This window comes from Hyla sarda, chromosome 6 (genome assembly GCF_029499605.1).
Source record: "Hyla sarda isolate aHylSar1 chromosome 6, aHylSar1.hap1, whole genome shotgun sequence".
NCBI classification, from domain to species: domain Eukaryota; kingdom Metazoa; phylum Chordata; class Amphibia; order Anura; family Hylidae; genus Hyla; species Hyla sarda.
The window spans coordinates 29,949,562-29,967,796 of NC_079194.1; the positions used below are offsets into that span (position 1 = coordinate 29,949,562).

Consider the following 18,235-nt stretch of genomic DNA (forward strand, 5'->3'; position numbering starts at 1 on the left):
ATAATGTGAGGGGTGGAGTCACTTATGGGAGATACTGTATATAATGTGAGGGGTGGACTCACTTATGGGATATACTGTATATATAATGTGAGGGGTGGACTCACTTATGGGAGATACTGTATATATAATGTGAGGGGTGGAGTCATTTATGGGATATACTGTATATAATGTGAGGGGTGGAGTCACTTATGGGATATACTGTATATATAATGTGAGGGGTGGACTCACTTATGGGAGATACTATATATAATGTGAGGGGTGGAGTCACTTATGGGATATACTGTATATATAATGTGAGGGGTGGAGTCACTTATGGGATATACTGTATATATGATGTGAGGGGTGGACTCACTTATGGGATATACTGTATATAATGTGAGGGGTGGACTCACTTATGGGATATACTGTATATATAATGTGAGGGGTGGAGTCACTTATGGGAGATACTGTATATATAATGTGAGGGGTGGACTCACTTATGGGATATACTGTATATATAATGTGAGGGGTGGAGTCACTTATGGGATATACTGTATATATAATGTGAGGGGTGGAGTCACTTATGGGATATACTGTATATATAATGTGAGGGGTGGACTCACTTATGGGATATACTGTATATATAATGTGAGGGGTGGACTCACTTATGGGATATACTGTATATATAATGTGAGGGGTGGAGTCACTTATGGGAGATACTGTATATATAATGTGAGGGGTGGACTCACTTATGGGATATACTGTATATATAATGTGAGGGGTGGACTCACTTATGGGATATACTGTATATATAATGTGAGGGGTGGACTCACTTATAGGAGATACTGTATATATAATGTGAGGGGTGGAGTCAATTATGGGAGATACTGTATATATAATGTGAGGGGTGGACTCACTTATAGGAGATACTGTATATATAATGTGAGGGGTGGAGTCAATTATGGGAGATACTGTATATATAATGTGAGGGGTGGACTCACTTATGGGAGATACTGTATATATAATGTGAGGGGTGGACTCACTTATGGGATATACTGTATATATAATGTGAGGGGTGGACTCACTTATGGGAGATACTGTATATATAATGTGAGGGGTGGACGCACTTATGGGATATACTGTATATAATGTGAGGGGTGGACTCACTTATGGGATATACTATATATAATGTGAGGGGTGGACTCTCTTATGGGATATACTGTATATAATGTGAGGGGTGGAGTCACTTATAGGAGATACTGTATATATAATGTGAGGGGTGGACTCACTTATGGGATATACTGTATATATAATGTGAGGGGTGGACTCACTTATGGGAGATACTGTATATATAATGTGAGGGGTGGAGTCACTTATGGGAGATACTGTATATAATGTGAGGGGTGGACTCACTTATGGGATATACTGTATATATAATGTGAGGGGTGGACTCACTTATTGGATATACTGTATATATAATGTGAGGGGTGGAGTCACTTATGGGATATACTGTATATATAATGTGAGGGGTGGAGTCACTTATGTGATATACTGTATATAATGTGAGGGGTGGACTCACTTATGGGATATACTGTATATATAATGTGAGGGGTGGAGTCACTTATGGGAGATACTGTATATATAATGTGAGGGGTAGAGTCACTTATGGGAGATACTGTATATATAATGTGAGGGGTGGACTCACTTATGGGAGATACTGTATATATAATGTGAGGGGTGGACTCACTTATGGGAGATACTGTATATAATGTGAGGGGTGGACTCATTTATGGGAGATACTGTATATAATGTGAGGGGTGGACTCTCTTATGGGATATACTGTATATATAATGTGAGGGGTGGACTCACTTATGGGAGATACTGTATATAATGTGAGGGGTGGAGTCACTTATGGGATATACTGTATATATAATGTGAGGGGTGGAGTCACTTATGGGATATACTGTATATATAATGTGAGGGGTGGACTCACTTATGGGATATACTGTATATATAATGTGAGGGGTGGACTCACTTATTGGATATACTGTATATATAATGTGAGGGGTGGACTCACTTATGGGATATACTGTATATATAATGTGAGGGGTGGACTCACTTATGGGAGATACTGTATATATAATGTGAGGGGTGGACTCACTTATGGGAGATACTGTATATATAATGTGAGGGGTGGACTCACTTATGGGAGATACTGTATATATAATGTGAGGGGTGGAGTCACTTATGGGATATACTGTATATAATGTGAGGGGTGGAGTCACTTATGGGAGATACTGTATATATAATGTGAGGGGTGGACTCACTTATGGGATATACTGTATATAATGTGAGGGGTGGACTCACTTATGGGAGATACTATATATAATGTGAGGGGTGGAGTCACTAATGGGATATACTGTATATAATGTGAGGGGTGGAGTCACTAATGGGATATACTGTATATAATGTGAGGGGTGGACTCATTTATGGGAGATACTGTATATATAATGTGAGGGGTGGAGTCACTTATGGGAGATACTGTATATAATGTGAGGGGTGGAGTCACTTATGGGATATACTGTATATATAATGTGAGGAGTGGACTCACTTATGGGATATACTGTATATAATGTGAGGGGTGGACTCACTTATGGGATATACTGTATATAATGTGAGGGGTGGAGTCACTTATGGGATATACTGTATATATAATGTGAGGGGTGGACTCACTTATGGGAGATACTGTATATATAATGTGAGGGGTGGTGTCACTTATGGGATATACTGTATATAATGTGAGGGGTGGAGTCACTTATGGGATATACTGTATATATAATGTGAGGGGTGGACTCACTTATGGGAGATGCTGTATATATAATGTGAGGGGGGGGGACTCACTTATGGGATATACTGTATATATAATGTGAGGGGTGGAGTCACTTATGGGATATACTGTATATATAATGTGAGGGGTGGAGTCACTTATGGGAGATTACTGTATATATAATGTGAGGGGTGGAGTCACTTATGGGATATACTGTATATAATGTGAGGGGTGGAGTCCCTTATGGGATATACTGTATATATAATGTGAGGGGTGGAGTCACTTATGGGATATACTGTATATATAATGTGAGGGGTGGAGTCACTTATGGGATATACTGTATATAATGTGAGGGGTGGAGTCCCTTATGGGAGATACTGTATATATAATGTGAGGGGTGGAGTCACTTATGGGAGATACTGTATATAATGTGAGGGGTGGAGTCCCTTATGGGAGATACTGTATATATAATGTGAGGGGTGGAGTCACTTATGGGATATACTGTATATAATGTGAGGGGTGGACTCACTTATGGGAGATACTGTATATATAATGTGAGGGGTGGAGTCACTTATGGGATATACTGTATATAATGTGAGGGGTGGAGTCCCTTATGGGAGATACAATATATCATCTTTACATTCACACACAGAAAGTTGTATTCAATTCTGACAACTCCTTGATGCGTTATGTTTTTTAAATTTATTTAATTTTTGTTATTGAGTAAACCTGTACATTTGTTAATAATTAACCGTTAGGACAACTTTCTGAAGACATAATAATGTTAAGTAACGGTGTATACTTACCTTGGAACCTGGTTAATATTAGTAATATAAACAAGAAATAAACAGATTTTCCTATATTCTGCTATAAGATGGATTTGGTTATAGCTTCGAGTTGGGTTTCTGAAGCAGCTTTATAGTATTGTTTTTTTTTTTCTTTTTAGCATGAAATACACAACTATAACTTTTCCAAATGGACTAATAAACTGCTATAGTCAAATATGAACTGCTAGAGAGTTAAATGGTTAAATTGCATTGTAACCCAAAATAAAAACAAATAAAAATAATACATGTAAACCTGATTTAAGTCAGTGTTCTTCAAACTGTGGCCGTCTAGATGTTGCCGTTGGCTGTATAGGCAAGCTGGGAGTTGTAGCTGCTGGAGACCATTGGGAAAGAATTAAAGGGGTGTTTCCTTTAAAGGGGTTGTCCCCAAGATAGGAGATAAGTGTCCGACCACCGGGACCACCCCGAAATCTTCAGAACAGGACCCCATCTCTTAGGTCGGAGTGCTTCGACCCCCACTTTCTGAGACGAATTGGTTGGAGGAGTGACGTCCCCTCTGCCAATCACTAGCTGAGGTGGGAGATTGTTGCGGCCGGTGATTGACTAAGTGGGCCGTCAGCCCCGAGACAAGTCAATCCTGGAAGGTGAGGACCGGACCTCTGGTGATCAGACACTTATTCTCTATCCTGAAGATAGGGGATACGTTTACTATAACTAGAAAACCCCATTAAGGTTTGCACAAGGTTCTTATAGACAGATATTGAGTGGAAAGATGGATCAGATGAGATTATTTTAACTTGTCCAAAAAGGAAAAATATAAAGGCATGAAAGGGTTGAAAAACAGGTGGAGTCGCTGGTTGGCGGCCGGGAGGGGGTGGGAATGGGAGGGGACAGAGAGGCGGCTATTGATTATTAAATTATTATATTATTTACGTTTTTTTTCCTATTCAAAGTTTTTATTAGGGTTTATCAAAATAGAAAGGGAAGTAGGATGTGTAAGTTTTTTTCTTTTCTTTCCTCTCTTCCTCTTCCTTGTCCTCCTCATATTCGACTAAGTTCACTTAGTCTTTGCATTGTGTGTCTGTGTGCCCCACTAAGCATGGACAACAGAAAGAGGAGAAGAGAACTGTCTTGAGAACCAGAACCAAAATTGTGAAAAAATAACAACAATTTCAAGGTTACAAGTCCATCTCCAGACATCTAGATTTGCCTTTGTCCACAGTGCGCAACTTTATCAAGAAGTATGCAACCCATTTCACTGTAGCTAATCTCCTGGATAGTCTGGATGGTGGATAAGCAGCCCCAAACAAGTTCCAAAGAGATTCAAGCTGTCCTGCAGGCACAGGGAGCATCAGTCAACGCGAACTATCCGTCGACATTTAAATGAAATGAAACGCTATGGCAGGAGACCCAGGACATAAAAAACTTGAGCAAGCCAAAAAAATTCTGGGCAAAACTGCTTGTGGACAGATGAGACCAAGATAGAGCTTTTTGGTAAAGCAAAACGGAATGAGGCCTACAAAGAAAAGAACAGTACCTAAAGTGAAATATAGTCGAGGTTCAATGTTTTGGGGGTGTTTTGCTGCCTCTGGCACTGGGTGCTCTGAATGTGTACAAGGCATCATGAAATCTGAGTATTACCAATGGATTTTTGGTCACACTGTACAGCCCAGTGTCAGAAAGCTGGGTTTGTGTCCGAGATCTTGGGTCTTCCAGCAGAACAATGACCCCAAACATACAAAGCGCTGGAGAGTTCTGAAGTGGCAGCAATGAGTCCAGATCGAAATCCCATTGAACAACTGTGGAGAGATCTTAAAATTGCTGTTAGGAAAAGGCGCCTTCCAATAAGAGACCTGGAGCAGTTTGCAAAGGAAGAGTGGTCCAACTTTCCGGCTGAGAGGTGTAAGAAGCTTATTGGTGGTTATAGGAAGCGACTGATTTCAGTTATTTTAAGTTAAGGGTGTCAATAATTTTGTCCAGCCCATTTTTGGAGTTTGGTGTGACATTATGTCCAATTTTCTTTTTTACTCCCTTTTTTGGTTTAGTTCCAATACATACAAAGATAATAAACATGTGTATAGCAAAACATGTGTTACTGGAATCCTTTTCTGTGAGAAATACTTCATTTTCTAGAAAAATTTCAGGGGTGCCAACAATTACGGCCATGACTGTAAATATGTTTAAAATGTAATAGAATAAACGGCCACAAGGTGGCTCTGTCCTGTTCCTTGCCACAATTATTACAGTAAGTTTAGTCTCCTCCCGGCTTGGCAGGAGTCCAAACTCAGAAAGTGTTTCTCTGCACTGAGCTTGATTGCCAGCTGAACAGAGCCGCACTGAAAGCTGCACAGAGCTTGAGGTCTTCTATTCATCACAGCACTGCAACCATGTGGGGGCGAATTTGGTCCCCCAGCAGGCTTCACTGATGTCCCGCCTGCTGGGAAACGCCCACTTTCTCCTGCTGGGAGATTGCACTATGTGAGCAAGAAGAAAGGTATGATACACAGCTTCTTAAAGCTCTGAATTTTCTTTTAAGGGTTGGAGGGGTGTAAGGAGTAGTTAGAGAACATAGCCTGAGTTAGTTTAGAAAATATTATTTGGTGACAGGTAATTTTTAAAGGTATAAACAGGCAGCATCCTTAAGGGATTAAGTGGGAGGGTTTCTTTTTGTTGTATTTTAAGTACTATTCTTTCTAAATTTGATCCGAGTGTAGTGTCCATCTTTTATAGGTTTCAAAACATTTTCTTTATGGCTGCTGCCCATATAATCACTTTCATGCTTCAGCACTCCCAAGATATCATGCAGCACAGACCATATCCAGAGGGTGGACTCGATGCGGTTTTGGAAGGGCTGGCCGAGATCCTGGATGTATACAGACCACAGACCCAGACCTTGACAAAAACTAGTACCAACACCAAAAATAAGCACTGACAACAGTATAATAAAAAAATACAGAAAATCACTTTTTTATACAATTTTTTTTAAGTTATAAATATATATATATATATATATATATACATACACACACACACACACACCATGTGACTTTGGTCACCTTACCACTGACCTGTGCCACGGTACTTGACCGTTCTTCATCCCTAACCCGCAATACGGTCTGATGTAGGTCTAAATTGACCGAAACATTACCTTATATTTTGGATTGCACAATAAATATTTTCAATGTTTTCACTGCAAGTGGAGTGCCACGTTATTTTTTTTTATCTGTAAAGCGGTTTGGGACCCTAACTGTGCACCCACATAATTAGAGAGTGCCGTAATAGGTCCCATCACACACATGGATGTATGTACAGGCAGGGCAAAAACCGTGACAGAAGTGGTCTTGTATCTATATCAAGGTATAGTAAGGTACATCATAAAGCCATAAACAGGTGTAAATAAATACAGGTGTAAATACTATGAAATAAAAACTATAACAATGTGATGACACAGAAGGTTGTGCTGGTATCATGAAGCAATGCCATAAAATCAACAACACTAATACCGGTCATGTCTAATGCCCTCACTCGGTGCATACGTGCCCCAACGTACGTTTTGTTCCACTAAGGCTTCATCAGGGGGCATAGGTATTTTATAGAAATGAAATTGTGACCTGAAATAGAGGTAGGAATTGACACGTGGGATTAAGACAGTTATTCCGCTTATACACAGATTATAAAACCATTACATAACTGAACCCTAGGACCTACAGTAAACATCCCCAAGGTCACTTGATAGAGAAGTTATATACATTCACGCTTACATAACAATGGGAATTTTTTTTGTGCGTTCACCTGCGGTCCCTGGGTGTTGACTGCAGGTCAACTCATTGCAGCTCCCTACACCTGACTGTAGGGTATAAAATGGAGAAGGAAAGGCTGTAGGTTACAGCAGAAGCCAACATGAAGCTCCTACTTCTTCTTCTGGTGTCTGGGCTCTGCTCGGCCCAATACAACTCAAACTTCAAATCTGGCAGAACCTCTATGGTCCACTTGTTCGAATGGCGATGGGTGGATATTGCTGCCGAATGTGAGAGGTTTCTGGGACCCAATGGATTTGGAGGAGTTCAGGTAAATTCATGCAAATCTTCAATACAGGAATTGACGGAAGGTTTGCACTCACAGTAGACTTTCATAAGCAACGTTAAGGCTAGATACAGCAGCAACTCTAAAATTATTTTAAGAACTTTTAGACAGCACCTTGATGTAGTAGAGAATGTGTGATTTACGATTTACAGAGAGGCATGGGCTATGTGTATGTATGTATGTATGTATATATATATATATATTTGATACAGGAATATAGGTGCACTACTGTGGTAGATGTATACAATGACATTGGCTATCCCTCAACACTGATGTTAAAATTGAGACATTCGCCAGTATATCCATATATGAAGGACATACCAGAGCCCGCAAGGTTTCTCAAATGGCACGGGACCTATTGCTAAACCTACCTGTGCGTGATAAGCAAAACAGGGGCCAGTGGGCAATTACGGCAGCATTTGGTCGACTCACAGCGTCCTCCCAGGTACCCTCCAGCGTGGCTAAGCACACACATACAATGGGAGGAGAGAGGCAAGCTGCAAGCCCCACCTAAGTTGGCTGATATAGATGCATGGCCTCACAGGTGCTACCTTCATGCTGCCTGGAAAATGTTCCAGGCGCATTACCTATGGAGTTTACACACCTCCAAGTATAAAATTTAAACAACAATAACAAAAAACGTGGTCTCAAACGGCTGGAGGTGCTTAACCCCAAATGCAGTTGTGCGTTTATTCTGGGGGAGCATACATATATTTGTGTGGGTGTGTAAATATATATATATATATATATATATATAAAATTAAAATATAACTAATAAAAAACAAATAAAAATTTTATTATATAGGTATATGTATTTTAATTACATATAACATTTTAAAATAAAAAAAAATTAAATAAGCCAAGAAGCATCTATATGTACACACAAAATGTAAATATAATACACACACATATATATATATATATATATATATATATATATTTATTTATTTTTTCAAATAACAATAGGTGGGGGTACTCTATCTATCTCACAGTGTATTGTCCGAGAAATTAGCCTAGAATGGTATCCTCTAACCACTGGAGAAAATGATAAAAAGCAGAAAAATTTGGCTGGTTCTCAAGAACTATATAGAAATGATGATAAGATGCAAAAAAAAAAAATTAAAAAATAATAATAATAATAATTATAATAATTAAATAAAATAAAAATCAAATGTATAATAAAATGAGAAGAGTGTGTGTGTTATTAAATGATAATGAGAAAGAATACCGTATGTAGTAAATATAGCTGTAATGAATTCCACTATTCTCTACAATTCATTACAGCTATATTTACTACATATTCTTTCCCATTATCATTTAATAACACACACACTTCTCATTTTATTATACATTTGATTTTTATTTAATTTAATTATTATTATAATTACTGTATTTATCGGCGTATAACACGCACTTTTTAGGCTAAAATTTTTAGCCTAAAGTCTATGTGCGTGTTATACGCCGATACCGCCCCAGGAAAGGCAGAGAGGCCGTCGCTGCCCGCTTCTCTCCCCCTGTCTTCCCTGGGATCTAGAGCCCTGCTGCCGGCCCTTCTCACCCCTGGCTATCGGCGCCGCTGCCCGTTCTGTCCCCCTGACTATCGGTACCGGCGCCGATAGTCAGGGGGAGAGAAGGGGCAGCGGCACCCATTGCCGACGCCGCTGCCCCGTTGCCTCCCCCCATCCCCGGTGGCATAATTACCTGGGTTGGGTCCGCGCTGCTGTAGGCCTCCGGCGTGCGTCCCCTTCGTCGTTGCTATGCGCTGCGCGGCGCATGACGTCAGTGATAGCCAGGGGGTGAGAAGGGCCGGCAGCAGGGCTCTAGACCCCAGGAAAGGCAGGGAGAGAGAAGCGCGGGCAGCGACGGCCTCTCTCCCCCTGCCTTTCCTGGGGGTATATCGGGGTATACACACGCACCCTCATTTTACCATGGATATTTGGGTAACAAACTTTTTTTACCCAAATATCCTTGGTAAAATGAGGGTGCGTGTTATAGGCCGGTGCGTGGTATACCCCGACGGTATTTTTTTTTTTTATTTTTTTTTTTTTGCATCTTATCATCATTTCTATATAGTCCTTGAGAACCAGCCAAATTTTTCTGCTTTTTATCATATAATATATATGTATATATATATATATATATATATATATATATATATATATATATAAATAAAAATATATATATACACACACATATATCTTTTTTTATATTAGGTATATCTGAATTAGTTATATTTAATTATATATATATATATATATATATATATATATATATATATATATATATATAATAGAGGGATGCTACACTCCCAATTAGTGTTGAAAAAAAAACTTGTAGTTTATTCCATGATGCAGATAACGTTTCCTCGATCCCTCACCGCCATTTTCAATATATATATATATGATTTATAAATATAGGTTATAAAAAATATTTTTTTTTTAATTATATATGATATAATATATATATATTTTTTTATTATAATTCTATTTTATAATACTATTTTACTTTACACTGTATTACCTTATACTATTTTATTGTTGGGTATAATGTATGGAGCCAACTTTAATGGCGGACAGCAGCCAGAATCATATAACTTACATCTATGTCTATGCAGAAGAATTGAAGCTTAGTATCAGAAGGATGGGAATCCCGATGCTATAAAGATATATGAAATACTCCAAAATTCCTCGAACCAGGGAAAAAACCAGGTCTCAATCGACCATGCAATTTAACAAATGATCCATGGTTGCATATACTATACTGTAATATGTAACGCGTTTCGGCTTTGTTACAACAGGCATAAAGATAGAGGAAGAAATTATTAAAAAAAAAAAAAAATGTCTCTCTCTCACTATCTATATCAGTGTTTCCCGACCGGGGTGCCTTCTGCTGTTGCAAAACTACAACTCTGAGCATGCCCGGACAGCCAAAGGCTGTCCGGGCATGCTGGGAGTTGTAGTTTTGCAACAGCTGTAGCCACCCTGGTTGGAAAACACTGATCTGTTTTTTTGATCTATATTATAAGTAAACAGGTGAAAATTGCATTTATACCAGTCTTATGTCTATGTATAAAAATGTTAGGCAAAATTAGTAAATAGATTATTCTAAATTGGTTTATTGTTTGATTTACTATAAATATTTGTTTGATTTTTGTTACAGGTCTCTCCTCCCAATGAGAACTTGATCATTACCAGCCCCAACAGACCCTGGTGGGAAAGATACCAACCAGTCAGCTACAAGCTCTGCACCCGTTCCGGCAGTGATCAGCAGTTCAGGGACATGGTGACCAGATGTAACAATGTTGGGGTATGAGCATCTGAACATATATATAGTTTTTTGTTTTAGTATTCTTTAAAAAGCCTTTATATCCCATGGCATGTATGGTACTGCGGTGTAAGCAAATAGCAGGAAATAGAAGTCTGATCAGCACCCCCGGGATTTAATCAGGGGGTGGCGATTGGTTGTCATGGCAGCCCGAGGCCTGTACTAGGTATCAATGCCTGCCGTGTCTTGGCTATTAATACAGTTTTACCTATGGCAGGCTGTACCAATAGAGCACCGATCTTATAGATCAGTGTAATGCATATATAGCTTATATTCATCTATATATATATATAAGTAATCAAATGATTACCTATTAAAGGACAATCTAGTGTACAAAATGTACCCTCCCCTAAAAAAAAACTAATTCCCCCCCCCCCTTCCTTTTCCCATTTTCAAAATAAAAAAAGTGTACATAATTGTTTTTTTTTATTTATTTCTTTTGTATCATCACATGAAATTGTGCAAGCGATTTACTTTTTACATTCATGACCTATGGAGGAAATGCAAAAAAAAAATTCCAAATGATTTTTGGTCACATCACATCCCAGAATTTTTATTTATTAAAAATGGTATCAGTAATTATATATATATATATATATATATATATATGTTTTTTTCATCCCAGTGTGCCCCCTAAATGTAGCCATCCTGATAAACCCTTTAATAAATCTTCCCAGTGTATTACTAAATTCATTTGAAGGGAGTTGAACTATAAAGGTCCAAAACACCTAAGACCTCCCACAGGTCAACAGAACCAGAGTTCGAGCGCAACCAAAACCTATGATGAACTGTGAGTGGTCCAGTGTTAAAGGGGTACTCCGCCCCTAGACATCTTATGCCCTATCCAAAAGGAAAGGTGATAAGATGTCTGATTGCAACGCGATCTCCCTGCTGCACCCAGCATTCGTTTAGAGCGTCGGGTGCAGTACCGGAGGCTTGTGACGTCACGGCCACGCCTCCTCAATGCAAGTCTATGGGAGGGGGTGTGACGACCTCCTCCCATAGACTTGCATTGAGGGGCATGCCTGTCACATCACAAGCCTCCACCCCGCATTGCCAGTCATCCGGCACAGAGTGAAGTTTGCTTCGTGCACTGGATGTCTGAGGTGTCGCAGCTGAGATCGTGGGGATCCCCAGCTGCAGGATCAGACATCCTATTCTGTATTTTGGAGGTCTAGGGGCAGAGTACCTCTAAGTCTGTAATATGGGTGCAAAAAAGCTAAAATCAGCCTTCGGCTATCTTCACACGTCCTTTTCTTGAGTCTCATTTTGCTGAAATAATGGCCCAAAAGCAATAAAACTTATGTAATTTTTAGCCGTTTACTGCTCAAAACACGACCAAAGTGAACATGGTCTTAGTCTTACAGAATACAGAGTAGGAGCAGGAATAAATAAAAATATGATCCTTTCCCCATAGAGTAGCTTTTGGAAAAATCCACATGGTACGGAACTGATACGTTATAGTGTCATTTACTTGGGGTTACCTTTTAGGTGTACATCTATGTGGATGCTATCATCAACCATATGTGTGGAGCGGGAGGAGGATCCGGCACACGTTCTACATGTGGAAGTTCCTACAATACTGGATCCAGAAGCTTCCCCGCAGTGCCATATTCCTCCCTGGATTTCAACGATGGCAAGTGTAAGACTGGAAGTGGTGACATTGAGAACTATGGTGATGCTTACCAGGTAATAGAACAACTTTTGGTTAAAAGGTGAACGAAAAAAGTGAAATGTGAAAAGTTTTTATTGGTTGTCATCTAAGTGCTGTCACCCCCACCGATCTGGAGAACAAGTGGGGAGTAGTGCGCTTGAGCACTACACTCCCTGGCTTGCAGTGATCTCCTTCCCATTTCCTTAGACTTATAACGGGGCCATCTAGTGTAGCTGGACAGAGATTGCAACAAGCCAGGGAGTGAAGCTCTTCAGCGTGCCCTTTTCCTGGCTCGCCCCCAAAAGGTTGGTGGGGGTCTTTGTGCTGACTGACCAAAAAAACATTTTAACATGTCTAAACATAAAATTCCAAATATTCTCATCTGCAGGTAAGAGATTGCCGTCTTGTGAGCCTCCTGGACCTGGCACTGGAGAAGGACTATGTGCGTGGAAAGATTGCTGAGTATTTGAACAACCTCATCAGTATTGGTGTGGCCGGCTTCAGGCTCGATGCTTCTAAACACATGTGGCCCGGGGATATCAAGGCCATTACCAGCAGACTCAGCAACCTCAACACTAAGTGGTTCCCTAGTGGAGCTCGTCCTTTGATCTTCCAAGAGGTAAGAAGTGGAAACCAGCCCTAAAGCAGTCAAAGTAGTGGAAAAAAAAACAAAAAAAAAAACATGCACAATGCATAAATGTAAACTTACATTGACAAGATTTTGATAAATGGTCAAAATCTTCTGATATATTCTGATAAATGGTCTATTTGTGGCAGAGTACGCCTTTAAAGCTATCCATACTATTGGTTCATACACATACTTCACATGTATTACAAATAGGCAAGGGGGGGGGGGGGGGGGATAAATCACCTTCAGACTCCTCTGTTGGTTGGTTATCATCCCAAGTACAAAAGGATTAGAGAGTTAAAATCTAATTTCCCAATCCTTATCTCCCCTTAATATCAGGAGAGAGGCCACTGTACACATTAGATCCGAGGTCCCCAACCCACCAACAATCTAGGATTGGACATTTTTCATGTTTTATTCCAATGGAGTAACTGAAGAATGCCTGGAATGTTTCTGGGCCTTGAGGACTGCCTTAGATGACTGAACAGTCCAACCCCAACCAGTAGGTTTGGCGGACATTTGTCTAATGTCTAACTTAAAAGTACAGACATCTTTGCTAACTCAAAGTCAAGCCTGTCCAAAAAGGTTTTCTGTTCAATCTCAATGCGATATTATGTAGTTTGGAAACTATGACACCATCACAAACATAATATCCATATGTATGACAGGTTATTGATCTGGGAGGAGAAGCTATTTCAGCAAGTGAGTATTTCGGAAATGGACGGGTAACAGAATTCAAGTATGGAGCAAAACTTGGAGAGGTGATCCGCAAGTGGAATGGACAGAAGATGGCCTATCTGAGGTACATCCGAGGCAAATATTTATACACCACTATATATATATATATATATATATATATATATATATATATATATATATTAAAAAGAGAGATCTTCACTTATATCTGATGTTTCTGTCATCCAGGAACTGGGGAGAAGGTTGGGGTTTTATGGCCAATGATAGATCCCTGGTGTTCGTAGACAATCACGACAACCAGAGAGGACATGGAGCTGGAGGAGCCTCTATTCTCACCTTCTTTGATGCTCGGTAAGACCTCGCTCAACCAAAACACAAACACAACATTATTACGACTATTATGCCATTGTGAAATTGTTCCCGTTTGTAATAATTTACAGCCTTTACAAAATGGGAGTCGGCTTCATGTTGGCTCATCCCTATGGATTTACCCGTGTCATGTCCAGTTATCGTTGGACAAGAAACTTTGTTAACGGAAAAGTAAGGAAAACATTCAGTTAAATATTATGCGCATTTGTATTAAAGGGGTTTTCCAGGAATAGAAAAACAGACCTAATTTCTTTCAAAGACCGCTCCCTGTCTGTCTCCACATTGGGTGTGATATTACAACTTGGCTCCATTCACTTCAATGGAACTGACCTGCAGGACCACACCCAACCTGGAGACAGACAGGGAGCGGTCTTTGAAATAAATTATTTGTGTTTTTGATAGTTAAATAAAGCCTTTATGGTCTATTCACACTTACAGTATTCTGTGCAGATTTGATGCGCAGGATTTTCTGCTGCAGATTTCAATATAGACTGAACACAGCTTGAAATCCTGTGCATCAAATCTGCGCAAAATACTGTACATGTGAATAGACAATTGACAAAAGAAACAAAGTGAATGTTCTAATCACTTCCCTATAGGACGTCAATGACTGGATTGGACCACCAATGAACTCTGATGGATCAACCAAAGCAGTCACCATTAATGCAGACAGCACTTGTGGCAACAACTGGGTGTGTGAGCACAGATGGCGCCAGATTAAGTGAGTACTAACATTCTACCGCTACATTGGGGGGTAGAACAATGTAATAACTACTCTACTACTCCTTGTATTTGTTGGAAATACAGTTCTCAGTCGTGTGCTTTTATCTTTACAGGAACATGGTTATTTTCCGTAATACAGTTAATGGACAAGGTTTGACCAACTGGTGGGACAATGGAGGAAACCAAGTCGCTTTTGGTCGTGGAAACAGAGGGTTCATCGTCTTCAACAACGAAGGCTTGTAAGTGTTTCTATGTGGGCAGTAATTTATGTTTTAATTCCCTACATAAAGGCTCCTGTTTGGAGCAAAATACCCCCCTCTTCCCAACACTGTAGGTCTTTTTTTCTCTCTAGATATAGGAAATTAAAGGAGAACTGTGGTAATACATTTTTCATTTCACCTGTGCCCATGCTGCAAAAACTAAAAAACAAAACAAAAAACTTTTACTCACCTTCCTACATTCCGCCGATATCGGTGTCCCGGTCCTCCGGTGCTGGTCTTCTTCCTGCTTCCTGGGCACGGTGACTCATACTGCATTCAGTGTACAGGGAAAATGAAAAATGTATCACCACAGTTCTCCTTTAAATTATCACAAAGAAGTTTTTTTGTCCCACTTCTTACTAACATTATGAACTAGAAGTAAAGCCTTTGGCTTTTAGTTTAGCAACAATTGGAGGCTCCCTGGTTGGAAAACACTAATCTAGTGTGGGAGAAAGGCCCAAGGCCAAGTCCAAAACAGGGTGGTGGTCCTGCTTTGCCATCCCCAGCCCATACTTGTTGGTTGCTCTTTGTTGGTTCAAGCAACACAAACAGGCACAATAGAAATTCCTTTTTATTGGACCTTTCCCTTTGACACCAATCTTTTTCTGTTCATATATTTACTGTTAATTTTCAGTTTAAAATGCACACAAAGCTAAATAATTGGGCAACACAGTGGCTTAGTGGTTAGTGCTGTTTTGCAGTACTGGGGTCCTGGGTTCAAATCCCACCAAGGACAACATCTTCAAAAGAGTTTGTAAGATCTCCCAATGTTTGTGTGGGTTTCCTCCCACACTCCAAAACATACTGATAGGTTAAGATGGTGAGCCCCAATAGAGTCAGGAACCAATTAGAGAGCACATTGCTGCATGCTGTGTACGTTATATAAAATATAGAATTATTATTATAATAATGACCTAAAAGTAACAACTTCCACAAAGGCCTCAGCAGGAACTAGACTTGTGAGATGGAGATGTTATGGTCTTCCCAATTTCTCATGATCAACTGGATCTTACTGAGACTCTTCAGCAGCAGAACCCACAGTTGATCTGTGAGAAAGGTGAACGAAGACCAAAATGCTTCTTAGGGTCTATTCACACGGCGGAATTCCACCTCAAATTCACTGGACTGTCCCCTCCAGAATGGCGCCAGAGGCCATGAAGGGTCCGGCCCAGCACAGCCACGTGTAATGGTGGCTGAGGAGCTGGGCATATGAGAGAAAGGGGACCCCTGGATGAGCAAGAGGGAGGGAAAGGGGGGGTTATAGTACATACTCACCTATGGCTCCATCTTCTTATACTCATCCTGAAGTCTTCAACCAACTTATGGCCGCGCTGCATCATGCCAGGCTAAGATAGTTGGGCGAGCAAGGGCAAGTGGGGAACCCGGATCCTGGGTACAACCTCCAGGCGCTGGCGATAAGGGGTAGACAGCCCATACTCTTATGTTCCGTGCCCCTTTGTCGCATATGGGGGAACAGGTAGCGCCATGCTCCTGAACCCTCACCTGAAAAAGGGAAAAACAAAAGGGAGATAAAAACCCAACTAAACATTGCTAGAAAATAATTTAAAAAAGACCAGGTCTGGGGAGCTCCCAGACCTGTGTCTTACCTCCTACTAACACTAGCTAAAACGGTTTACCTCCCTTCCACTAGGTGGGCATATCTTGCCAGCGAGGAGCTGACTTTTTTTTCCCCAAGTGTCAGCGCCTCCTAGTGGCAAGAGCATATACCCATCAGTATAGGTGTCCTCCAATGAATAGCGACCGAGAAAGTGTATTTAAAAAAAAAAAAAAAAATTCATACAAAAAATATCCCCCCAATTATAATAAAATAATGATACAAAAACGTGAAATTGCTGCATATGGAATTGTCCAAACTATTAAAGGAGAACGGTAGTGCAATATAACTTCTTATCTGAAGGTAGCTTGCTGGAAGGGGGCATTCAGTCCCCGCATGATGCGGCAGCCAACACGCCCCTACCATGTATCCCATAGAGATACATAAAAGGGGGAGTGTCTGCCACGGCTTCCTGCTGGGGACGACACGGCGCTTCCTGCTGACTGTCGCGGCCCCGTACAGGAGATCGCGTGGGCCCCAGCAGTCGGACCCCCCTGTGATCTATAACTTATCCACTATCCTTCAGATAGGGGATAAGTTATATTGCACTACAGTTCTCCTTTAAATCATCCCATTTCTGATCCCGCATGGTCAACAGCGTAAATTAAAAAAAAAAAAAATTTATTCCAAATACCAAAACTGATGATTTTTGATCGAATCACATGCCCCTACAAAAGTGGTACTGGCAAATAGAAATAAAAATACAGCTTTGTAGGAAAAAAAATAAAATAAAAGTTATAGGGGTCAGAAAATCGGAATGCACATATTCTAGCTCTAATTGGTAAAAAAAAATATAAATAAATCTAGACACATTGTCTAAATATCAAAAAGACTAAAAATATTATCTTTACACTTTCAGCAACCTGGATGCCACCTTGAACACTGGACTCCCTGCTGGCACTTACTGTGATGTCATCTCTGGGCAGAAGGATGGCACCCGTTGTACTGGCACCCAGATCACCGTGAGCAGCACCGGATCCGCCCGCTTCACCATCAGCAGTTCAGCTGCAGATCCATTTATTGCCATTCATGTCAATGCCAAGCTTTAAGTATCACACCAACCAAGTACAATAAAGAAACTGAAGTAACCTTTTCTTCCTCTTCATTTTTCTTTCTTATCAGGCTATGTTCACACGGCAGAATGTCCGCCCAGAATTCCACATTAATATTCCGCACGGACAATCTGCTGCAGCAATGGGATTTCATGGGATTCTGCTGCACTGTGCACACGGCAGAATGTCCGCCCAGAATTCCACATTAATATTCCGCATGGACAATCTGCTGCAGCA

General features: G+C 40.4%; 1 protein-coding gene across 8 annotated transcripts in view; it reads left to right on the forward strand.

Moving 5' to 3' along the window:
- LOC130275439 (pancreatic alpha-amylase-like) overlaps nt 1-18,025 on the forward strand; it is an 88,852-nt gene extending 70,827 nt beyond the window's left edge. For 7 of the 8 annotated variants that reach the window (XM_056523415.1, XM_056523418.1, XM_056523421.1 and 4 more), the window contains 9 exons: nt 10,837-10,983; nt 12,493-12,690; nt 13,044-13,274; nt 13,952-14,085; nt 14,208-14,330; nt 14,420-14,519; nt 14,948-15,069; nt 15,185-15,310; nt 17,806-18,025. In XM_056523415.1, coding sequence (XP_056379390.1) covers nt 10,957-10,983; nt 12,493-12,690; nt 13,044-13,274; nt 13,952-14,085; nt 14,208-14,330; nt 14,420-14,519; nt 14,948-15,069; nt 15,185-15,310; nt 17,806-17,995 — 1,251 coding nt within the window. In that variant the 5' untranslated portion in view covers nt 10,837-10,956 and the 3' untranslated portion in view covers nt 17,996-18,025. Of the gene's footprint in view, nt 1-7,494; nt 7,663-10,836; nt 10,984-12,492; nt 12,691-13,043; nt 13,275-13,951; nt 14,086-14,207; nt 14,331-14,419; nt 14,520-14,947; nt 15,070-15,184; nt 15,311-17,805 lie in introns of those variants that run through there. The other variant, XM_056523414.1, reaches the window with a different exon arrangement.
- The last annotated feature ends 210 nt before the right edge of the window (nt 18,026-18,235 follow it).